Genomic DNA, 26,326 nt, shown 5'->3' with positions numbered 1-26,326 from the left:
AGCTCCGAGTGCTTTACATCAGAGAGACAAAGAGGGGAGGAAGAGGAGGACCACGTTTCATCTTCATCACCACCAAAGGAGGGATCTGTACGGCGGGAGGCTTCACTGCCTGACCTCTGACCTCTCAGGAAGCTCCGTTTAATTAGTGCATTGATTAAGAAAACCCATAAAAACACTGTGAAACAAATCCGTGAGTTTTATAAATGTTTTCTGTTTTTAAATAAAATGACAAAAATATCCTGTGAATTTACATGTTTAATGTAAAATAACATTAACAATCTGCAACTGTAAATTATAATAAAATTACTGATTATTTTTTAAAAATCCCTTTTTTACATTAAAATTAATTTTGCAAATCTATAATTTTTTTTTGCAGATATTTACTGTTAATTTAATTAAACTGTTAAAGTCAACTTTAATACTGTTAATTTATTTCTATAATGATAAGTATGATCATTATAATAAAATCAGTGACATTAACAGTCAATAAAGTATTAGTTGTGTAACTTTAATGTATTAGTTAGTGAACTGACAGATATGTTGTATAATGATGGAAGTTGAATAAATGTTGTTTATCAGTGTATAAGGTAAACTGTCCAAATACAGTTGTTATCAGTGTAAACAGCAATAATTACTGTAATCTCACAGATAATGACTTTTATTACACTCAACAATCCAATAATAACAGCACTCTGCTGTAAATGTAAGTCTGATTATTGTATTATAGCAGAGTTCACCTGGATTTACGAGCCTAGCGTAACATATCTAACGAGGTTTAAACTGGGAGGTCGAGTCACGTTCAGTAATATAAATATAACAATATATAGTAATATATAATATTATTAATAATATAGAACAATATATAGTAATATATAATCATTATTAATAATATATAATAATATATAGTAATAAATAATAATATATAAAAAACACCCAGTAAAAACGACGTACTCAGGAATGTTTCTGTAACTTAAAGAACTACGTTAGAAAACTATAAAACATATAAAATTATAAAAATATATAAAAATAATTTAATTCAAGTGAAACATTGGTTGAAAGTTATCTCTGTGTTTTTCAGGTTGAATAAGATTAATAAAAGATTTAAACTATATAAAGTAAAAACATTTGAGGGGCCCAACACGGATCCCTGTGGAACTCCACGTCACCTTAACTGAACTCCCAAACTTCAGCCATTGTTATTGTTACGACGTGAGAGACCCCCTAGTGGCAGAAATCACTGGTTGTACCTTTAATCTGATTAAACTCTTATTCTTCATCATTATCTTAAAATCCAACTCCCTCCTCCTCCTCCTCCTCCTCCTCCTCCTCCTCCTCCTCTCTTTCCTCAGACTTTCACATTTTCTCTTAATCCAGAAACTTTAGCGTTGTCTTCCTCCCTCCCTCCCTCCTCCTCCTCCTCCTCTTCCTCCTCCACTGGGTCTTGTAGGTGAGCGGTATGATTGGGCGGCAGGTTGGAGAGGGGTAGTGCTTTTGGACATCACATGGTTCACATTTCCAGCTCCGTGAGACGCCATTTTGGAGGAAAGTTTGGAATTTGTCGACCTGGGGGAGGTGGAGGAGCGAAGAGGAGGAGGAAAAGAGGAAGTAGAAGAGAAAGAGAGGAGGGATTTACACTGAGAGAAGTTTTGACACGAATGCACAACGCAGGCTTGTGCTGGGGGATAATACACAAGCCGTGCGTGCCAGTGCGGGATAAAGCAGCCCGGGCTGGAGTTTCTGTAGGTGTGCCACCAGGCTGGACTTTGAAGTTGTATTTGTGGAATAAACCCGCAGCAGCAGCTCATGCATTCGTTAAATTGAGCGTTTTTTACATGGAGTTTGGCGACAGCTAGAACTCCACTTTAGTGTCGCCACCGCGGTCAGCCTGCGCGGTGCACGCCGGGGCAGGGAGCCTCTCCGGCGGGGGGAGCACAGCGCGGAGAGTCGGTGGAATAAGGGACGGAGCTTCTTTCTGTTATTAACCCGGGATATCACTGTGTGTCTGCCCGGTTCCGCCCGGTTCCGCCCGGTTCCACCCGGACACTTGGAGCTGTTGTTTCCCGCTGACAGGGAGAGTTTGGAGGGGGAACTTGGTGTCGTCTTCAGCCCGGACTTGGAGCGCTGACAGCGGGCGGAAGGATCAATAAAACCCGCCCTGTGTGTGTGTGTGTGTGTGTGTGTGTGTGTGTGTGTGTGTGTGTGTGTGTGTATGCGGCTAACACAGAAGTAGCTCCACACCGAGCCGAGCCGAGCCGAGCCATGCCAGTCAGAAAGAAAGGTAACTAGCAAGCTAGCTTCTGCTAACCCCAACCGCCTGCTGGGAGAATACAAACAAACAAACAAACAAACAAACAACATGTAACTCCACACAAACACACTGCTGTTTACGGCCTAACCGAGCCGAGCCGAGCCGAGCCAGGCAGGTAAAGTGAGTTAAAGTAGAGCTAGCAGCCGGTTAGCTTCTGCTGCTAACCAAGTTGTATATGGGGCAGCTTGTCTGGGACTAAAAATAAACTAATATTAAAAAAATAAACTAATAATAAACTAATATTAAAGATCCCCGCAGACAGAAACACATTTAAATTATAAAATAATAATAACAATAAAATATGTGAAAAGTTTGACACAAGATGTCTCCTCCTCCTCCTCCTCCTGTTTCATATTCAGTCAGATCAATAACAGCTGATTGAGGTTATTGGCTGTCCATATCGATCAGAGAGGAGTTTTAACCAACTTTTTGTCTTCATTATATATTTTTTAATCATTTTAAACAATCTTAAAGACTTTAAAGTATAAATATATGTAAATATATCATATGGATTTTAATAAAATAATTTCTTATTTTTGTATTTTTAAAAAAGAACTTTATAACCTGTATTTATGGATGTTTGCTGTTATATTCAATAATAATAGAACAGTGAACTCTGCAGGCCGATTATTTCCTGTAATTATTGATCAGAGACGAGTTTAACTGATATTTTAAGAAACTTTTTACACAATTATTTATATAATAAAACCATAAAAGCTGCACAGTTAATGGAAATATTATTAAAATCACAGTAAAAGTTTAATATGCAGCCGCTGTAATGTGACAGTTATAATAAAGTATCCAAACTGTCAAATAATCCAGATTTTAATGATAATTCATAACAATCACATCACAATATCTGTCACAACAATCCAAATACAATGTTTTACTATAATGGTGCTTCATGTTAGAGATGATACGGATGTTTCCAGCCGCTACGATAACCAATAGTATTATTATTGTTGTTATTTATTATTAATTATATATATATATATATATATACTGGACCAGGTTACTGCTTCCTGGTCTGCGAGCAATAAAACCGCCACCGCAGCGTCCTTTAAGTAGGTTAACTGTAAAATAAATAATAAACTGATAGAAACTTGTGTACTTTTCACTTTTATCCTTGAAAAATCAGATTCCCAAAATGTGTCAAACAGCGAGTTAATAGCAAACTAATTATCCTCAGTAATTATAATTTAAGTCCCTCAGCAGCAGTTCCTAATGGAGCTGCATCTAAAACACATTTAATGATCAATGGATACGTTATTGGTTAGTGATCGGATCTATAAAACGTCAATATGTTAATGTTTCATAGAACTTCTGCCACATGTTTAATGAAATAATGTTAATTAGTCACAGTTGGTTGAAGCTGAGCTGATTGATCCGTCTCTGTGTGCACTGACCTTAAATCACTGCTGATCAGTTAATCGATTAGTGATCAGATCAATAGGAAATCCCTTTTTAAAACTGTTTTAATAAACGATTAAGTTTTATTTCACAGTAAATGATCAGCTGATTAATTTATAATAGAAATCATGTTTGGCAGCTGTAAACCAACCTGAGGGTCGAGGCCTCGCTCGGGGTCGCCGAAGCTTCACAGGAGGTCAAAAATGGGTGAAAACAATTATCCACAGTCGGTTTATATCTCCGTGTTTCATTCATTCATTTCTGTAAAGAAAACTAAAGAAAACTGTTATTTTTAAAGTTCATTTAATTCACAAAATTTGTGGAAACTGATTAAAATATTGTGACCTACTAAAACCTTGTAAAAAGTACTTCATAAAGAATGTTTTTAAAATAGTAATAATATTGTAATAATAACTTATTGCATTACAGTGGATTATTTAATAGTGTGAACACAAGCTTTATTAGAACAATGGTCAAATATCAGGAGAAGAAAACAGTGAATTAGTTAAAAATCAGCTGATTAATTCTGTATGATTGTTAAAAGTAAAAATATATAAGTAGAATCTACAAATATCAGAAAAACTCATCTCTGATCAATATTCACAGCAAATAAAATTCAACCCTTTTAAAAAGCATCCCCCCCCTACAAAAACCAAAGTTGTTACACACAATAACAGTTTAAATCAGAATATAAGCAGTAAAACCTGAGTGATAGAAATAAACAAATATCTGAAACCATTAATATAGTTTCAATTGAACTTAATATTTAACAAACAGAGACACAAAATAACTGGACACATCCAGAGAGGGAAAGATAAAATATATATATATGATAGTGTGTATATGCTGTATGTCCAAGAGAACAGAGAACATTAGAATAAATAAATAGATAATAAATGTTCCTTCAGTTTAATATGTTAACACAATCTGGTCGTGTTCATATGAAGATATGGCAGCTCCAACTTCATCCATCTTAAAACGTCTTAAAGTGAATTGAATTCATAAGCCAGCGTCATTAAACTGTCTCGGATGTTTATTACTTTTTATATTCCAACATTTTATCTGATTAATTTCTTCAGCAGCAGAATCACAAGTTTTATAAACTTTATTTATTCTGACTCTCATGTTTTTAGTGTATTTAACTAAATATTAAAGTATTTCACTGCAGAGCCAGCGGAGGTCAGTATCTAAAGCAGCTCCCAGATCAGTTAGAACAACCAGCCCTGCTGTATCTCCCTGACTGACCTCCATGGAGCTCAATATCTAAAGCAGCTCTCAGATCAGTTAGAACAACCAGCCCCGCTGTATCTCCCCAACTGACCTCCGCTGCTTCCTCCCTCCTGTCAGACGCACAGCGAGCCCTGCTGCTCCTGGAGGAGTACCGGGCCAAGCTGCAGCACGCCGAGGACCGGCAGCTCCGACACTCCATCCAGAGGGTCATCGACATCTTCCAGAGCAACCTCTTCCAGGCTCTCATCGGTAGGACCTCTCTCTCACCCTCATAACAGCCTGTAAAGCCCCTTCAGACGATCAATGATCTGTGTGATAACGTTCAAATTCATCTGAGACACAGGAGCTCTGCTATAGAGCAGAAACTGGTACCTGAATTCAAAAATACTCAAGACACTTTTTCTTTGTCCCATAAAGAACATATATGGCATCAAAAGGATGTAGCTACGTAGTCAAACACCCCATAAACAATCTGATCTTCACACTTTGTATTGTTATTATTATTATTATTATTATTATTATCCTCCAGAGCAGAAGCTGCCTGTGAGTAATCTGAGGGCCGATCAGCACCAGACTCCCTTAAAAAATCATCAGTTTTATGAGTTGTTGAGTTTGTAGAAACTCTATAAACGTTGTCTACGACACATTCTTAATTATTTGTCCCTTTTTGTAAATTTGGCAAATGTAATAAGTTATTTCTTTCTTTGTATAAAATATAGAGTCAGTTTGTCCTGGTGTGTTTGAGTACCGACTGCACATAGTTATCTCTCGCTGTATCGTTTATATTAGTAGTATAACTGTATTACTACAGTTATACGGTGCTCGTTGTACAGACTATATATATATATATATATATATATATATATATATATATATATATATATATATATATAAAGATCACTCAATGTGAGCCAGACTTCCTCCAGATGCTGTGGTGCTTTTTATTTGGATGTCCGGATGTATTTTAATTTCAGGTGTAAATGTGATGAACGATCCAAAAGCAATACAGACTGAGAGCAAAGCGAACCAGCAGGAGTTCAGACTGTTAGAAAGATCAGTTTTTAAAAGCCGTGTTGATTCGTCTTTTTCCAATTTCCTGCAGAAGTCAGGTAAAGCTCTGAGCCTTGTATCGATTAGTCTTTACAGCCCTAATGTGGCGTAAACCAGTGATTCAGTTCATTATCGAAGGTCAGATATCTGCTCACATGCTAAATGTCAGCAGACTAATGATGAGCCTCTGTAGGAAAAGAGTCGGCCATCGTGGCGTGTTTGTTTCTTCTGTGTGAGCCGTCGCAGCGAGGCGAGAGGTCATAAAGTGAGACCGTTCGGGGGCTGAGAGTTCAGACAACTCAAACAGTAGCAGCATCTGGTTGCAACCAAATCTGAAGGAATCCTGAATAATGAGAAGACAGCAGAGGTCAGAGGTCAGATTGTCTCTGTGACATTAATGTTATTATAACGCTGTATTATAACAGCACTGTTGGACAGTTTCCAATCAAACGCTTCTGAGGGCCGACGTGTTACAGACATCTATGGCCTCACTGAGATAGCTACATTAGCTAGATACATCTGAAAAAGAAAAAGCGAGCTGTCTAATGACTGATGTAGGTTGGGTAGCTTGTTAGTTAGTGTTTTGCTACATCGCTCTATAGCAGAACGCTAGGTAACCATGTCTAGCTACCTACTTACATCTCAAAGCTATTGTTAGTGCTAACTAGTGACAGAGAGATTCCTGATAGCTAACTGCTAGTTAACTGCTGCTAACTGTATCTGCCGCTCAGCAGCCGGACCGGGATCGAACACAGCCTCCGACAGACAGGGAATAATGTTACAGTACCGAAGTCATTTACAGAGTTTCCTGAGTAAATGGGTCGTGAAGTGGGTGCCCTGTCATTATTTTGCAATTGGCAGCAGGAGGAATACGATGGATCCTCGATTCCCATCCCGTCTTCACACGTATAATTATTGTTCCCTAAAAAGATCTCTTGCTGATTTGTCTGTTTCTTTGTTGTACATTAAAAGACAGCAGTGATCAAGACGTGGGACGGCTTTCTTTCTAACTAAAGGCTGAGCTCTGTAACTGCAGGTTGTCAGGCCTCCTGCAGAACGAGGATGGATCCTGTAGTAACGTGTGAATGGTGTCGATTTGAGTGTGTCTCTCAAGGACGTTGAGCAGCTGAAGGTTGCTTTGTGTTTCCCTCCGGGCTCGTCAGTCCATCCTGTCAATCAGCCTGATGAATGAAGATGTAATAAATCGCAGCGTATCGAGACTGACAGCTTCTAACGAGCTCCTAACGAGCTGCTGGTCTGTGGACACTCGCACAGATATATTTTCTTTACAGCGTGTCACTTAGTCACTGTGTTGGCCCTTTATTGGCGTTCAGTGTAACGTGTCAATCTGTCGGCATGCTGAGCAGCAGAGCGTCAATATGCTCCATTTAACCACTTTATTCTCCACTTTTACCTGCAGAACGCTGGTTCAAGGCCAGGTTCACGAGTGGAAAGACACCCATATAAACCAGTTATTTAACACAGAAGACACAAAAGACGTCATTCATTGTGAACAGAAGTCACCCTGCAGGTTTCCAGCACCCACTGTTTGTGTTTGATGACGGCGGCAGGCTGTCAGCTAACGGGACGCTGCTGCAGGGTTAACGGACGCCGAGCAGCAGGAATGTGGTCCGATATGTTTGAGTTTCCCAGGACTGACTGACTGACTGACTGACTGACTTACTAACTGTGAAAGTATATCAACATCATTGGGTCCTTTTTTAAATGTTCTAAGGTGTATTAAAGTCCAAATGAAATGAAAATGCCTTTTTAACCCTTTAAGATCACATCTCCATTCATTTTTTTACCTCTAATTAATAATTGACAAATTATTTCTTTGTATTTCTATATTAAAAACCAATCATTGTGTCTTCCTGTAAAACTAAATGTGACGCGTGCTTACGTCAGCATGAACTAATTAATAATAGTTCGGTACCCAGCCCCATCAGCAGCACAATGAGCGTTGAGCTGCAGTGTCCCTCACACAGAACCTGGTACACTGATGCTGCTGTATGCAAACGCTGCACTGTGTAAACAATAGTAATCACTAGATTCATTACATAATAATCACTCAGCCTGCAGTGTATCATAAGGGAAACTAGTGTCACTGATGAATTATTTATGAGGCTGAATGTACAAGATCTAGTATCAATGTAAAGCCTTTAACCCAATCATCTCCTCTCTACAGTGAATCAACAACAAACAGATGTTTATTTATTAATGTAAATATATCAGGGTTAAATCTGATTTATAATATCATCACTCTGGTTCAGGAAGGGAAAATGTTTCGTATTTAGACGACAGCGACGGCTCGATTCTTTCAGTTTCTGTTCCTCCTGCAAACATCCAGTTCAGCCTCCTCCTCCTCCTCCTCTCAGCATCTTCATCACTAATAGATGAGTGGAGATCATCAGTGTGAACTCAGTGGCCTGTTTCCTTCTCTCTTCATCTTCATCCTTCTGTACGGTTGCTCTGCGGCTTCAAACACATCAGGTTGATTTGTGTGTTTAACTCATCGAACTCCCGGTAGACTTCCACCGTCGTCTGGGTTTGTGAGGCTCCGGCTTTGTGGTCGTTGGTGGATGATTGACACGAGCTGATAAGATCAACAAGCTCTCATTCTGCTTTAAACTCTGCTGTCTACCACGAACACGAGACAGTTAATATTACTGACTCCCCCGACAGCAAGAAGACTTTAATCTCAGCAAACTCTCTTTAGACAACCAACTAAATAATCCCTCATTTACTCTCGTCTCTCCTTCCTCCTCCCGGTTTCATTCGCTTTCTCCCCAAACTCTTTTTCTGCCTCTAAACCCTCGGTCCAGTCCCTGAAAACCTCCTCCCGGTGGTCCAAAGCTCCTTCACGAGCAGTGTGAAAGCCAACACTCCCCTGGTGCTCTGAGCTAACTAACCTTATGGGTCGACTTACTTTAGCACCTAGTAAAGCTTCCTGTCCATCAGGAAACTAATTTCAATTCAATTCAGTTTTATTTGTATTGTGCCAATTCACAACAGACGTTATCTGAGGACACTTTTCAGAGAGCAGGTCTAGACTGAACTCCTTTTATAACATTATTTACAGCCTTTGAATATTTCTTACTCTATTAGTAAATCACATTGATTCAGTTCAACTCATGTTGAATAAATGTGTTAACAACATATTTTGTTCGCTTTTAATAAAATCAACAATGTAAACAACCGAATTATGTCACGATCATTGCTTCATCGTCAGCTTTGACTCCTAATTTTAAATAATAAGTTGTTGTGTTGTCTCGGCCTGCTACTGTAACATGTCAGCGTTAATGATGAGATTTGGATGTGCTAATTGCAGCGTATCTGACCTCCGCCCAGGATATGTGACATTAAGGGTCGAGGGCTGAAAACTCTGAGATAAGATATCAGAAAATAATGAAAAATGTTGAGAAATTCCCCTTCAAGTGTTTTTTCTTTGACCAACAGTCCAAAATCTCAAAAGATTCAATTTATACAAAGAAGGTTTTAATTTCTTACTTTCATTTAAAGCCCCTATAAAGAATCACGCTATGATCCCTGAATCATTGCTTCATCGTCAGCTTTGACTCCTAATATTAAATAATAATTAGTTCAGTCTTGTTCTGCTACTGTAACATGTCAGCATGGCTCAGTGTGTCCCCGGCCTCGGTGCGTTTGTCACGCTCACCCTGACGTCCCAACATCTGATGAAAAATAGATTTCTGCCACGCAGTTTCCAATCTGCCAAACCTCCCAAAAAGAGATGTCTGCAGCCGGCCGAGTACAGTGTAATCCCTCTGTGGACACGACGATTACCCCCAGTCCATAATCCCAACCCCCCCCACCACCACCACCACAGCTGATGATTTACAGAGAGAGAGAGCTGTGTGCTTCAGTTTCTGTTTTTCTTCTCATTCTTTCAGTTCAGACTGGCCTGATTCCTCTCAGAGAAACAGATGGCATCAATCGAATCTTTTCAATTTAATAAATCAACATTTCAGCCCTAAAGATTTGGATGTTACTCTGCTAATTGCAGCGTGTCTGACCTCCGCCCAGGATGTATGACATTAAGGGTCGAGGGCTGCAAACACTGATCACTTTGATTATGTGATCGTTGAGTTTATAAAATATCAGAAGATAGTGAAAACTTTTGAGAAATTCCCCTTCAAGTGTTTTTCTTTTGAGTCCAAAACCTCAAAAGATTCAATTTACAGACTCAAAGTTTTAATTTCTTACTTTCATTTAAAGCTGCTACAAGAAACTTTGATTTTGTGTTGATTCTGGTGCCCCCTTTGGACATAAGCGGTAGTGTTTCCACCTCCTCGTTTCATTGATTTCAAGGGGAACTAATTAATAATAACTATGTAGAAAAATATCTGATGGTTACCTTAGAATGAGACGTTATTATCTACAGAGGGAGCGGGTCCTCTTCTACAGAGTCCGCCCTGTTGGACCTCCATGTTTCTACATTAGCCCAGATCCTTCCACCATCAATCAAATCCACCAGACATTTGCATATTGTACCAACGTTTGTAACTGCTAATTCTGCACCCTGCAAGTCACATCTACTACATCTGAATTTGAATTCTGTTGTAAAACTGATCCAGAACCAGTCGGGGGATCAAGATGTGACTGCAGGTGTTTCAAAGACTCTCAGATATTGATCAGTTATTTACCTGCACAGAGAACCACAACATAATTATTAATTAAGAGACAAGTTCCTGCTGTTTTATATTGGATAATATTTTAGTAAGACAACTTCCTTGTTCTCTGATCTGTTCTTGTGTTAGTGCTAATGATTCTAGCTCAACACCTCCTCCATGTTTACCTGTTTGTTTTCATAAATTCAGTATAAGGTCCATTTCCAGAGTTCACCTCACACTCACCACAGTGTGAAACACACTTTCTGCTTAACAACAAAACTGTTTTCATTTAGCAGTTGTTCAGCTCGTCAGCTCTTCTTTCACTGAAGTTGTACATGTAAAGCCTCAAATAGCATATTAATCCCAGTTCCTGGTACATCTTTATCACCAGTATCATGAGTAGTACAGGTAACTCCTCCTTAATGCAACTGGTTTATTTGTTCAGCCTGTGTTGAACTCCGGTCTTTACCTTCGTCTTTACCTTCACACAGCTGCAGATTGAGCTTGTGCCATCTTGCCTGTGAGCCTTTTCAGTTTCTGTGTAACCTAAAGCCTGTTAGAACTGTCAGCCCTCGGCCCCCGTTCATACCTGGCTTTAACATGCGTCTCCAGTGACAACGATTGGATCTCACTTCCTCGCTCTATGTGCAAATAAACACGTACATCATTCGTGCAACGTGCTGGGACAAATTAATATGAAATAACTTTACAACATTAGCCAAATTAACAAGAAAGCCTAAAGAATAAAGAAAATATCAAAGACGGCGTTTCACAAAGTTCATAAAATTTCTCCTGTAACAACAGATAACAAAATTGTGCGAATTTTAAAGGGAGTCTGGGGACTTTGTGTCACCATTTTTACAATTTCCACGTGCTGCATTTAGACAACCTGCTCTAAAAGGTATTGGTCAGATCTCCTTCAGATTTGGTCAGTGCGCTCTAAAGATGTTCATGATTAAAAGTTATCAAAAGCTTGTGTTGTCACCAAACAGCGTGCCCGTGGCGTCAAAAGTGATGTTTAGCCATGAAACAGGAAGTTGAAGTTCATCGCTGCTTGCAGCATCAATATATTTTCTAATATCTAATGCAAAAGGTTCGATAGGTTTTAAGTTCTGTGAAATTCTGTTTCTGTTTCTGATGTCAGATTTGTTTTGAACAGATATGAAACATTAAATCGTCCATCTTTGCTCACTACATCTCAGCCTTTCTACTCATCAAGTACAGGTTATAAAGTGAACCCACCACGAGAAGCAGGAACTTCTCATATCGACTGAAATAAAATCCATTTTGTGCGTCCCTGTGTTGTAGCCTGGCGATCCTGATCCTCTGTGACTGACAGAAAGATACGACATTGTTTTAAATTCAGCTGTAAGAATGAAAAGTGATCCAGCGATTTCAGGTTTCAGGTGTAATTGGCATTTAAAACATTAAATCAGTGTTTGATGTTGACCTCTGAACACACTGGGCGTGGTGGGTTCGTGTTAGCCCGGACGGAGCTGCGGCTCTGATAGCAACAGCAGTCTAAAAAGGTGTGGTCTTTTATTAGACTGTACAACAGAAGCTCTTGTGTCAGTCTAACTGGTTAATATGATCACAGTGTGCTCTCACAGAAAGACTCTGATCAGTCACTGGGTCTGCTCAGAGACGCCAGCTATCTGTCCACTGTCTTTAATTTGATTTCATGTCTGAAGGTTGAAAATAACAAGTGAACTAAAGACCTCATTGTGGTTCTCTGGGTCCAGGAGTATGGTATTATAAAAGAAACTCTTCTATATTCTACATTTCTTTATATACTGCATGTATTTGTGCACTCCTACCTCTGCACCTGAATGAGGAGTCCTGGAAAACCTGGAAATATAGAGACTGGGTTTTCCAGTCTTGAAAACACCTGGAAATGAATTAAAATGACCAAATATCCTGGAAATAATCTCTGTTGTCCTGGAAAAGTTTAAATGTATTTTAGTCCCTCACTCAGATCTACTTGTCCTACCTCTACGGTACGACACTTCTACGTTTGTGTGGAACAAACTTACAGCACCATTGAGTAAAATTAATTAATTGATTAATCTGAATGAAGCCTGGTTGTTAAAAGCAGCCATGCCCTTAATAATGAATAACTTTAATCCTTAATATAATATAAAGGGGGGAGTTGTAGAGTTGTAATGAATGGGGGGACAAAAGGCTGTAAACATGTTTATTTCAGCTGTTGGACATTTTAATATGTTTCTTTATGGAGACCCCTTGCTGAAGCCAGCCTCTAGTGGCCATTAGAGGAACTGCAGCTTTTGTTACTTTAGCGTTGAATTAATTTTACAGCCACAGAAGTTGCAGCTTTGCTAAAAATAATTGCGCTAATTCATAAAAATGGAAGCAGAGGATGTTTAGTCTTCCTGATTGCTTTTATTTGTTAGTTGTATTTGAATAATTTTCTGTCGATTGACTAATAGATTTAATCCACTAATTGTTTCACCTCCAAAATTAGAAGCTTTTGATAAATTTGTTTCCATCATCGTATTAAATGAATTAGGACTTTATCTCCCTTTGCTGTGGTATTAAAAGAGCCATCGAGTGTTTTTTAATACTCGTATTGTATCAAAGTTCAAAGTTCAGGTATGGTGACGACCTCGTGTAGACCAGCCCCCCCACTCCTGTATATGATCCTCTGTGGTAACTGCAGCGCTGCTGTCAAACATAAACATCTAACTTGGGAAACAGATCACTGGTTTCACTGTAAAATGATCTCTTAACAGTCTCCCGCAATTCCACAGAGGTCCTTTTTTATTGGACATCAATACGGCGCTGTGTTTAAGGTCGGCCCCCCGAGGACGCTCAGACTAACAGACCACAACCGTCTGAATCTGCATCAAACAGTCAAAGAAACCTGCAAATGGATTCCTCATAAATAACTGAAATAATTATTAAGAGAATAAGGTAATACATTAATTTGACTACTTATTGATCAGCTTTAACTGAAGTCAGAGCAGAATTTAACTGTTTGCATACATTTACTATTATCAGTGTTTCAAAACCTTTAATCTCGATCAGAAGTCTCCAGATAGAATCGGGTATTTCAAAGCAGGAGATGTGATCCAGCAAAAGTGGGATTTGGATTTGGTAATCCAATCCAGAATCCAGATCGAACCTCGACTTTTATCTCAGGACCCTGGATGTTGTAGACTGGAGCCTCCTGGTCCCGGCAGTAGAAGTTAAAACTGCTTTCATCCAGGTTGTTATTTTCACATCTTTCCCTGCAGTGTGAAGGGTCTTTATTCCACACTTCACAGTCTAACCCTCCAGGCCTGCTCCGGGTCTGGCTGACCCAGACTGACCCTCCCCTGCCTTTAATCCATTTAGGTGGATGCTGCTTCAGACTCTGCTTATTCAGTAACAAGACTAAATGTTTACAGCCACGCTAGCAGCTCTGTGAGCCTCTACTTAGAAACGGTGGTGCTTTGAGCTAAATGCTAACAGCACGCTCACAAAGACAATGCTAACTGGTTTATCTGTTGTGTCGCATCAGTTTCGTGCTGTCTGTTATTTCCAACTCGGAGAAAAAAATTACCTCCGTCTTCCAGAAGAGGAATACACGCAGCTGCGACCAGGCAGAGCTGCTGATCTTTGTAGATTCCTTCGTTAAACTGGCACAAAAGAGTGAATAAATATTATATTAACCAGAATATCTGTGCATCCCAACCTATTAGTGTACATTTCTGTGATCGTCTCTGTTGGTGCAATAAATGTGGAAACATATGAACAAAGATGAAATAACATTGACAATATATACAATAATCTGTACAGTGTGCAAGTTATAATCCGAGAGATCCTTGGGGATGAATTCACCTGTAAATAGTGTCCACTGACAGTAGTTGTTTGTTCCACTGACAGTAGTTGTTGTTTGTTCCACTAACAGTCGTTGTTGTTTGTTCCACTAACAGTAGTTGTTGTTTGTTCCACTAACAGTAGTAGTTTCTGCCACTGACAGACTCAGGTTGTTATTGTCAGTGTCTGACAGCATTATGGAAAGGATCCCTACAGAGATAGACCTTTAGTTGAACCACAAACAGCCGTAATATCACTATCACTCTCCACCAGACTCCAGAGACAAAAACACTCATTTTACTTCACAGAAGTGAGAAGAAGAAATCGATTGGTTTTAATAACTCTGTTACTTTATTACCTACGAAAATACAGCATTGGATTGGGTCTCGGTATCGGCAGATATTCAATATTAAATGACTGGGATTGGTCCCTAATTTGCTCATAAAAAAGGTTAAGAAAGTAATTTTAATTCACTCTGAGGGGAACGTGAATGTCTGAACCACATTTCATCACACAAGCAACAAATAGTTGGTGAGATAGAGAGAGAGAGAGAGAGAGAGAGAGAGAGAGAAGAGAGAGAGAGAGAGAGAGAGAAAACAATGAGACGGGTTTGGAAGCGAACAGAGAACTTGGTATTTTTAGGTCCAAATCAGCTTCATGTTGATGTTTGGAGCTATTCTCAGTCATCAAAGGGTATTGCATAACAGTTGGTGATATCAGAGACAAACTGTACCTTCGTTTGGGCCCATTATCAGTGATTCTGTTCCTCTTTGTCCTCTTTGCTGTTAACTAAGTCCTGCTGTTGTAGCGGCTGTCAGTCACAGTGTTTACTGCATGAAGCACTCCTGGTATAAATGTGATGCTGAGAGCTGGTTGTAGGAGCAGATTACAGAGTTACTGCTGCAGCTCCACGTGGCACTGAGACAGGTTTGACTCACCCCGAGTCAGCTAATGTTAGCTACTCAAGCTAACTCATGGCAGCTAACACTACTGTTAGCAGCAGTTAGCTTCTTTTAGCAACAAGTCCATCTGGAACTCCATAAATCACCTTGGTACCGCTGTTGTCTGTCTGTCCTCTGTCTGTCTCTGAGGTTGTGTTCACTGGGAGGCTGCTGAGCCCCGTTCGGTTGCTAACGCTAACGGCAGCTACATTAGCAGCTACATTAGCAGTTAGCAGAGTTGAGGCAGTTGATATAAATATGATCCAATTTCTCCCAAATCACCAATAAAGTTGTGTGTTTGTACGAGTGATTAAGACATTTATTTATTTGTGCATACATTGTTGAATAAAATAAATGAAAGTACAGTATGACTGCTGGTGTAATATTTAAGGGTTCAATAGACATTTTTCATTTTATCTGGACTTTAAATTGTGTTTCTTTGATGTCTTTTGCTAACATAGACATGTGACGGGACAAAGGAAGACAGGGAAAGGATCACAGCTCATTGGCTGGATGACAGAAGTTCTCATATTGGGAATAAATCCACATTAAATCTGACTAAAGCTGAGACTAAAACCCTGAATAAAGCTGCTTTGCCGTTTGATAATTGTTATTTACAAAAATGTGCAGCTCCCTGCTGGAGGAACACGAGGTCACAGACTGAAGGCTGATATCTGATCAGATTTAAAGGCCAGTAGCTGCAGCGACCGTCTGTGAGGAGCTGCTGAAGTGGTGATCTGATGGTTTATGGGAAAACATCTGTGCCGGCGGTCAGCTGCCACACAGAGCCAAAGAAAGCCTCGGTTATTTTAGATCCCCGCGCTCCGTAAGCTCTCCTCCAAAAATAAAGTAGCTGGTGGATGTGGCCGCTGGGTGGGAGGCTTTTTATAATACTGGCCTCACATAGACTGCAGGGACGGGCTCATGATATCAAACTGTCAATCAGAATGAATTGACCTGTGAAGGTAAACGTGACCAGTTTAATAACTCGAGTGTATTCTGATCCCAACACTGAATGTCCTGATCTTCATGTGCTTCTGTTTGTTCTCCTATATGATAGTTACAGTATAGAGAAAGAAGTTTAATGTGATTACTGTACAAACACTGTATCAGGGATTCTGGTGAAACTGGATCATATTTCATGGAGAGAATATTGTCTGCTTACAGTACCGAGGTGATTTATGGAGTTACCAGATGGACTTGCTGCTAAAAGAAGCTAACTGTTGCCAACAGTAATGTTAGATGCTGTTCGCTAGCTAGCTAGTTGCATCTATCGTTGCCCCGGGTTGGCAGAAGCTAAAACCAGCAATAAACCAACCTCAGTCCTTTATTCCCTGTCCTCAAACTGTATGTGCATTCAGTCCCGCTCTGTCTGCCTCTGAATCAGCTCTCTGATTCCTGTTTTCATTGGACAGAGTTTAAAGATATAAAGAGCTGGTTAGAACATCAACTCTACATTCAACATTAATGTAAAAGCAATAACCAAATCAGCATTTTATCAGCTTTAAAATAAACAGCCGACGTTAGGAAGCTCATGAAAGAAGACGACTTGCTGATTGATGCTTTAATCTCTGCTGCAGTCGACGTCTGACTGGACTTCCTAAACAGACCATCAGACACTTCCAGCTCAACTAAAAGATCCTCCCACATCAACCAGTTCTTAGATCTCTGCACTGGTTGCCTGTAAGCTCCACAACGTTTTATTACTTATTTATAAACCTATACATGGAGTGAGACCTGAGATCTGATGTAGTTATATAACCCTGTGAGACCTCTCAGCTCTCCGGGGAAAGGACCGCGAGCACTGGAACCAACCGATGGTCTCACAGGAGCGCCGCAACCGTACAGTCTGTAAATCCACTGCTACTGTCGAGACAAATGTTTTTAAAACCCAAGGTCTTCGTATTACTGTGCTTTTGTTTTATTGTTTTACCTTTTATCTCTTTTCTTTAATTCTGTTCTTTTACATTTGAAGTGTTTTTAATCTGTGTCGGAAACGGGCTTCATAAAGTTTAGATGTTTGGGTCTGAAGCAGAAATTACATGTTTTTCCATCTTTCTTGAATGTTTTGAAAATCTCTTGAATTAGTTTTTCTTAATTAAAACATGCGTCTGGTCTTCTGTCGTCTCAGATATCCAGGAATTCTACGAAGTGACCTTATTGGACAGCCAGAGATGGGTGGAGTCTTCCAAGCCGGCGGACCCGATGGCGCCCGTCAACCTGTGGGACTTTTCCAGCCTTCAAAGCACAACGGTGACCTCGGACACTCTGCCCAGCCTTAGCACCAGCATCGAGGTAAGAACAGCGCGGCGGCTGTCAGGAGTTAAGTTGTGTCTCTTGGCGACAGGAAGAGAACGGCCTTCAGTAAAAATAGAGAATATTAAAAATAGATCCAAACATTACAGGACTGTTTGATGCTTCAGTGTGCTGTGTGGAGGAGACCGGGACGGACAATACGATGAGTGTTCAGTGTGATGGTGTGCTCTTCCTGAGAGGTGGAGCCTCCGTCTCTCCGTCGCCGTTACTGATCGTCACACCAGAAGTGTCCTGATATAAAAGCATTAAAGGCCGAGCTGCTGCGTCATCTCGCCGCTTGTGTTTCTGTTGCTTTTCTCGTTTTGTGGCCGTTTGCTGCTGCCTGTGCTCGTTCCACTCGGAGCGTTTGTGTGTTTCTTTGGCGTCTTCAGCAGATTTTATCAGCTGCACTTCATTAACATTAATTCAGTGAAGAAACGCTTCGTCTTTGTGCTGAGTCAGCAGCTGAAGTTTCTGGTTCCGATGAGTCAGACGTCTCCTCAGAGAGAACAAGTCTTTGTTGTAACCCCTGATAGGACAGGACTGTCCACAAGGTTATTATAGTTCATTTATAGTTCATTAAAACTCCACAAAGGTTATTATAGTTCATTAAAACTACACAAAGGTTATTATAGTTCATTAAAACTCCACAAATTACTTTTTGCTTTTTAATTAACTGAAATTCTATTGTTTGCTTATAAAGTGAACTAAAATAATAATATACAGGAAATGTTAGTTGTTGTTGTTGTTAGTTTTTTGTTAATTAAAACTAATAAAACTAAACTAAAACTAAACATTTTTAAACATTTAAAAATGAAAAACTTTCCTCTTAAAAACAAAATAGAACTAATGATAAATACATTAACATTAACTCTGCTGTCCACATACTTTTGGCCGTGTGTGTTTTTCTGGGGAATTAACAGCAGATTTGTCAGATTTTTACTTATTTTTTAATCATGAACACAAAAGTCTTAAATGTAAAATATTTATAGTAAAAGAAAGGCAACTGTATTTATATAGTACATTTCATACAGCAGGTCCCTTCAGTGTGGAAGTAAAAGAGCAACAAAGACAAAAGATTACAGATTTAACATTTAAGTAATCAAGTGTAGTTTGAATGGATTGAAATAAAAAACAATTTTTTCAAGTTTTGGATGCATAATTTAACAAAACATTAAAGCAAATAAAAGTAAAAGCAAAGGCTATTTACATGTTAACTAATGTTTTTTTTTTAGAGTAGGCAGTGTGAAATAGGTTTTAGTTTTGACTTTATAGTGGTCGGAGGTCAGTGGTTAGTCCAGGTCTGTAGAAACTTTCTACAATCCAGATGGCCGAACAGTAAAAGTAAAGATGATCAGATTCCCAGTTTTAGATGATAAAATCAAACAAAGCGATCTGTTGTCAGCAGGAGAGACTCGTACTGTCATTTCTCTGAAGCCCAATGTTTTCATAAGTTTATGGGATTCAGCAGAAATTGGAAAATAATCCACAAAATGTCATTTTCTGTCCTGGTATGAAACAGATTTTTAAAGCTGAAGTTTGTAGAGAAAGAGCAGTAAACAGCTGTTGTCTGGAGCAACAGATGTATTATTATTATTATTATTATTATTATTAGAGGATCAAAATCAACTTTTTTTTAAAGATTTTTATATGTTTATGAGAAAGTTCTTGTTACTTTTTGACACTTAGATTTTATTGCAACAGAAACTTTTTCATCAGCTTTAGTTCAGATTGGTTCAATATCGCTAATTCATTATTTTGAATAGAGACGTGCGACAAACGTGCTCAAAACCAAAAGTGACGCTGTCACTAAAATATAACTAAAATAACTAAAATAAAAACTCATCAAAACATCTGTTAGTCTTTCCAACAATCAGCAGATAGACAGATACTTGTACTTAGATGATAGCTGTTGCTGCTGTATTCATCTTTTATATCTCATATACCCTTTTAAGGTATTATAATTACTTTTTAATATGTAGTCAAATAAATCACGTTCTCTCAAGCTTTGTTAGTGACGATCATTAAAGCTCATTCTGCGTACGATGAGCTGAAGTTCCTCATAAAACTGCCACGTAACAACAACCAGTGAGTACGCGGCCTGTTGGTTCACCACCAGCTCATAACTCAGTTCATACATGTGACCCGAGGTTATGTTTGCAGTGCTGACAGCGCTGCATGTTCCTGCAGAGTGTTTGGACTCTGAACGCACCACGTAAAAAACCTCCACTGATTCACATCTTCACATTTCAGCTCTGTGTGTGTGTTTGACAGGAAACTCTGAGACCTTTTTCACAGCAGCCATGTTGACCTGAGATAGTAGGGTAAACACAGACGTTACCAATGACACTGAATGGCTCTGTCCATTTACGGTGCTGCTCTTCGTTCACTGTTCCTGTTTACGCGTTAGCAACCAACAGATTTTAGTTTTTAAATAAGAAAACCAAAATTGGGAAAACAAGCTACCGTTTTCGTTTTCTTGCCCTATTTATGAACGGTTGTCGGCAAACAGCTCGTTACACAATTACGTTTTCTCATTTAAGAATCTGTTGGTCTCAGCGTACACGGACTGTTTACCCTACTATCTCTGGCTGCTGTGAAAGGCTCTTCAGTAACAATATACAGCAAGTAAATCAGAGTCGTCCTTTTCAAAGGAGCTAGGCTAGCAGTTTCCCTCTGCTTCCAGTATTTGTGCTAAGCTAGGCTAAACACCCGACTGGAGAAAACCTGAAACTGTTGGACTGTTCTTTTTTAAAAGAGTGAATGATGGATCGAAGCTTTGCCATTAAAGCCGAGCAGTCATCAGCTTTGTGCTTCTTTGCCTGAGGAAGAGGAGGAGCACGTTCTCGTTATTTTTCTGTTGGCTTCATCGAGAACACAACGGAGCTCAGTCGGCTGCAGTCGAGTCAGTGTTTTGTTTGAGTCCAGTCCTCAGGTGTGGGTCACAGGTGAACTGTTTAACCTGTTTAGGTGCCAGATGAGTGATCTTTCTGTATTTAGCCACAGTTATCAACTATAAGCTCCACCCGTCTGGCACTGAAACAAGCTCAAAACAAACCCTCTCTGTGCAGATCCAGGTGTGTTGTTTGCATTGAACCCTTCTCTTTCTTTCCTCTTTCTCTGATTGTAAACACACATCGTCCCTCGTAGGACTCCCCCCTCCTAAACGAAATCCTGCACACGTTGGCGCAGGCCAAACGCTCGGCCGGCCATGACGGACAAGTAAGTACTGGATGCCTGCTGCTGTTGGTGGGTGGGAGGGAGGGAGGGAGGGGGTGTCGGTGTCGTACCACCTTCGCCGCATGTCCCATCCAGTCCTCATGTGCTTCGGGACCATCGGAGGGGGTTCTGGGTCCAGGGGTCAAGGGTCAGGTTTGCCCACATGGCCTTAAGGTGTCGCTGTAGTTGGTTCTCATTGACATTAATGTGAAACCAGAGAAGAGCTGAAAGACGAGTTTAATATCCTGATTTCTGTTAATTATTGACGATTTTTTCCAAAGAAAATAAATATTTTAAAGTGACTTTGCTTCAAATTCAGTCTACACAACTATCAAATCTGGTAAAAGTGTCTTTTTCTGTTCATAAACTCTAATATTCTCTACAGGAACTGACCGACAGACAGATGGTGAAGGTTGGGTCGCTGTCAGAAGAATATTTAGGGCTGTAACTAACGATTATTTTCATTATCTATTAATCTGTGGTTTAAGTTTAAGTAGTATATTCCTCTAGTCAGTAGTTCTTTAAAGCACCATATATCATATTATACACAAAGAGGACAGCTCGGCTAAATTAAACATTAAACATAACGTTTTACTTTGTGGCGCCCCCTGTGGACAAAAGCCAGTAGTGTTTCTACCTCCTCGTTTCATCGATGTCAGACATTTAATAACTATATAGAAATATCCATTATTCTCTCTGATGTTAGTTTATGTTCATGTAGAGGCGTCAGTATTAAACAGAATCGTCTCAGACTCTCAGCAGCATTTCCTCTCTGGTGTTTAAGATTCAGCCACAACACAGCGACATGTTGAGGCCGTTTGTGCTGGGTTCAGGGGTCATGGTTCATTGTGCTTCATTCATTTTGGTTCATGTTGTTGGGTCTGAACAGTACACCTCCTGTCCTCAGAGCGGACAGACAGCTTATCGATACACAGCAGTTTAATCAACAAACGTGATCAGATCTGCTGAATCAATATGTTCATAAACATAAAAGTGTATCAGTGAAACTGAACGTGACAGTGAACTTCAGGGTTGGGTATCCTTTGGGTTTTTTACAATATTTTTCAAATAGAGCAGGTCTAGACCGAACTCCTTATAACACACTGATTGATTATTGATATAAAAATACAAAGAAATTTAGTTTTTATAAATATATATTTTTTAAATATAACTGAGGATTCAATTCAGTTCAGTTTTATTTGTATAGCACCAATTCATAACAGAAGTTATCTCAGGACACTTTTCAAATGATCCCCACAGTACCACCATGAGCAAGACCTTGGAGACAGTGGCAAGGACCAACTGCCTGTTAGGAGGATGTGATTTTAAAGTGTTAAACTGACGGTTAAAGCTGTTTCAGGAGACCACTCTGGTACCGAAACCAGGCGCCGACGTCTGCTCGGTGACCCAGTCCGGTCGTATAGGAACTGGTGCCCTATTGGCACCGTGTTTCGGGACCCAACCCTGAAGCCTGAGAGCAGCATGTTCCCACATTTGGTTTAAGTCCACATGACTGATGGTTAGTAGAACAAACCCATTCAAACACGTCCCCGAACTAACCAAACTGAATGTGTGTAAAATGACCTCTCCTGACCCCGGGACCCACGGCGCTCAGCATCATCAGTCGGGTAAACTTTTAGGGTTCACTCAGAGAGACTGGAGCTGTACTGGTGTTCAGGACCTTCATGGTGGTGGTTCATGTGGATTTCAGTTCTGGTTTATGTCCAGGTTTCGGTCATACTCTGACTGTTCAGGTTCCTGTTTGTGTTTTCATGTTCTGCTTCAAACGGCGCCATCACATCTGTTTGTATTTAAAGTTGTTAAAGTAAAAAATAACTGCTGATCTCAGTGGGAGTGTGAAGTATTTGGACCATCTACAGGTTGTTAGTTTGATTGTATGCAGGATATTTAACCACTTTATAACGCTGTGTATATGACTATATATTCATCTGTGCAGCTGAATGAAACATCATCCACCTCCTGCAGCAGCTCTCTGTAGGTTGGAATCCAGAAACCGCTCTCAGTAACATCTGTATGATCTCAGCAGCCAACTTTATTCATTGTTAAATTTATGTTTATGTTAGCTAGTGTTGCCCACTGTTGGCACTCGGGAGCATAAAGGTCACAACCTTTGACCCTCATCCCTACATAGAGACACATAGAGATCAGTCCACAGGCAGCAGAGGAACAAAGCTACACTACAACCCGATCACCGATCAATAATCTGACATATGGAAGCTTTAAAACGACAATAACTTTATATTTTATTGTGTAAAAAAACGCTCTTTGCATCACTTCCTGTGGAGCGGAGGCATGAATCTGCCATATGATGACACATGACGGGTTCATGGAACCGTGAAATATTCATACTTGTGATTCCCACCGGCCCACGCTGCCTCGTCTCCTGCTGCTCCTCCTCCTCCTCCTCCTCCTCGGCCAGTTGGTGTTGAGTCATACATGTGGTAACTCACACACAGTCAGTGTGTGTTAAAGTTTTTGGATTTAGGATTAAAAAAAAAGCTGTCTGTGATGAGTTTGAGGTAAAGTAGGACGTTTCAATGCTTCTTGTGAGCAGCAACGATTAATCAGTTGATTTAGAAAGTGAATAGGTAACAGTTTCTATGAATCTTAAACAAATATCTAAACTCAGATGTACTTTTATTTGTTTTTCATCAGAGTAGACTGAAGATATTTTTATTCTGGACAAAACAAGTATTTAAATACGACTTTAAACTCTTAGTTGGACATTTTTCTGACTATGTTATCGACCAAAACTGAATTTATTCAGAACATAATTGGCATACAGTGATTTTAATGCATATTAAAATAAATATAATAGTTCTTTATAATTATATTCTAGTGCTGTGATGATGACGAGAGAGAAACATTATTCTGTAACATAGAAACTTCTCAACAGTTTGACTTATAATCACTTACAGGATCTATCACATAGATCAGAGTTGAGATTTCCCACGGCTCTTAAACGCAGCCTGAGACCGGAGGAGCGGGGGTCCGGTGAGTCCCGCTCCCGCTGAAGAAGGAGGAGGACCGGCGAGTAGGGATGCGGTGGCTCTCCAGTGAGCACACAGTCTGTCGGTGCCGGTGCTCGGTGTCTGTCGGTGGGTCGGTGGGGGGACCGTTAGAGACCGTTAGAGACCGTTAGAGACCGTTAATCCCGGCTCTCTGGAGCTCGCGCTGCAGGAGGGACAGCACGCGATGAGATGCTGATGTTCCCGGGCTTTCCTCCCGGCTCGGAACCATGGACTGCATCTGTATTGTCACGACTAAGGTAAAAACGCCCGATATACACAATTAAACACCGACACACAAACACGGTAGACCGTTAAATCTCTTAATTATGAGTCGGTAATTAATTCGGCGTGTGTCTCATCCAACAACCGGCTCCAGTTTCAGTAAAAAAATCCACTTTTAGAAACGGTTCGCGCCTCGGTCACACCGTAGATTCCCACTAAAATGGCGCAGCTGATTAACGGAGGCTGGTAGTGAAATGCGGCGACCAAATTCAAAAAGTTAAGTTTGTAGAGAAGTCCGGTTTATTTTTATTGATTATATTGCTGCCGAATTAAAGACAACACTGTGACATATATACTGCTCTCATGTCGTCTTCAAGTGATGCGTCTCTACAGGAAAGTAAGGAATTGTTAATTTGTCATATTTCTTAATGTAGTCTGGCGGAGCGTTTTCTCATTAGAGCGCAGGGTCAGTTTATTAGGCTGATTATTTATCAGTTTTATCCACTACAGAAACGTTAGATAGCTAATTAAATAAGGTAATACTGTTTGATTATGTTTGCTGTTTGGTTATTGATTCGTTTGATCAGTGGTTTACAGTCTAATCCGTGCCTTTGTATTGATTAATGATCAGCTAATTGTACCTCAGTTTTAATCAACTTTCCCAATTAAACATGATGTGACTGTTGGAGGTTGAAAGCTCAGCACCTTTTACCTTCTTTTATTATTAGTAACTGTTATTATAATTAAGACATTATAATATATTTAATAGTAAGTGTGGAAGTTTTTCTATCAAGAATTAAATTTTCACTGTAAGAACTGTTAAAATCATAAAGAAGTGACATTAGTTGGTCTGGATCAAACAAACATCTGGAGAACATTTATGTGTGCAAGTAAAAGCTGTCTGTGTGCAGTTTAAAGTAGGGATACCACTTTTTTCAAACCGATACCGATACTTGGATCTGAGTACTTGCCGATACCGAGTACCGATGCCGATACTTCTACCACAAAAAAAATGCACTAAATTAGGTTTTGACCACAAAATGAATGTAGAGTAACCTAACAAAAACAGAATAGGCTATAACCTATAACTTTCCTTAAATGTAAATGTCAATTTTATATTTCCATTGAGTATTGATGTCTTGACTTGAACCTTTTGTGACAATATTGTTAGGTTAAAAATACAAGGCAATGCAGATTTAAGCTTAGGCCTAGTGATAGTTTTAGTTTTGTCTGTTACCAAACGGAGGTAATCGCGGATGCAGCGCAGAGCCACTGCGGGTCCGCGGTCTGCCTTCGTAGCGGATCCGTCACTGAGAGCAAGTGGGCGCCGATACGGGTCCGTTTCACGGGTCTGTTCCGGAAGCCACAATACCTCGCCGCAGAGTCCTTTTGCTGTGTGGAGACATCTCCCCTAGTGATGACAAGCCACCCTCTGATCGCGGTCTTCATGCAAAACAATCGCATGTAAGAAATTGGTATCGGTTAATGGTATTGATTAACTTTTACGAGTATATAAGACTAGTATTGGCCCGATACCAGTATCGGTATCGGTGCATCCCTAGTTTAAAGCTGTCTGTGTGCAGGTAAACAGTTTAACGTAAAGCGCGTGGCAGTTTAAACCATCGGTAAAGCTGTCGTGGCAGGTAAAAGCTGTCGTGGCAGTTAAAGCTGTCTGTTGCAGGTAAAACTTAAAAGCTGTCTGTGTGCAGTTTAAAGCTGTCTGTGTGCAGGTAAAAGCTGTCTGTATGCAGTTACCTGTGACGACTGCTGTAGGTTCGGTGCTGTAGGTTCGGTGCTGTAGGTTCGGTGCTGTACTGAGAGCAGAATCCACTCACTGGTCGCTCAGAGAAACTGATGAATATTTGATGAATGTAAGTTTTTAATAACAGCGTTGGTTCTTTCTTTTATTTTATATTTATTTGGAACATGTGAAGGAAAAGAGAATAACCTTAACCTTAAACACAAACTCTATAAATTAACAACATCAAGATTAAATCTCACATGTTGGACACTGATGTATTCCTGGTAGTGATGAGCTGATTGATCGGACTGATTGGCAGTGTGAGGTGATCCATATCAGCCGGTGTCTGGGCTCTTATTGTGAAGGTGGTGGAAGGGTTGTTACTGAACATCAGCATCAACCATTAAAACCTGTATCGGTCCCTA

General features: G+C 39.9%; 1 protein-coding gene across 14 annotated transcripts in view; it reads left to right on the top strand.

Annotated features, from left to right (window-relative positions):
* Positions 1-1,471: 1,471 nt before the first annotated feature.
* dlg1b (discs large MAGUK scaffold protein 1b) overlaps positions 1,472-26,326 on the top strand; it is a 94,091-nt gene continuing 69,236 nt past the window's right edge. For 2 of the 14 annotated variants that reach the window (XM_051378128.1, XM_051378127.1), the window contains exons 1-4: positions 1,472-2,278; positions 5,066-5,197; positions 17,524-17,687; positions 20,838-20,909. In XM_051378128.1, coding sequence (XP_051234088.1) covers positions 2,260-2,278; positions 5,066-5,197; positions 17,524-17,687; positions 20,838-20,909 — 387 coding nt within the window. In that variant the 5' untranslated portion in view covers positions 1,472-2,259. Of the gene's footprint in view, positions 2,279-5,065; positions 5,198-17,523; positions 17,688-20,837; positions 20,910-24,027; positions 24,196-26,326 lie in introns of those variants that run through there. The other 12 variants (XM_051378135.1, XM_051378129.1, XM_051378139.1 and 9 more) reach the window with 10 other exon arrangements.

The sequence above is a fragment of the Dicentrarchus labrax genome, unplaced genomic scaffold (genome assembly GCF_905237075.1).
Source record: "Dicentrarchus labrax unplaced genomic scaffold, dlabrax2021, whole genome shotgun sequence".
NCBI classification, from domain to species: Eukaryota; Metazoa; Chordata; class Actinopteri; family Moronidae; genus Dicentrarchus; species Dicentrarchus labrax.
Note: the sequence above shows the minus strand (reverse complement) of the source record. Positions and strands in the feature narration are given on the sequence as shown.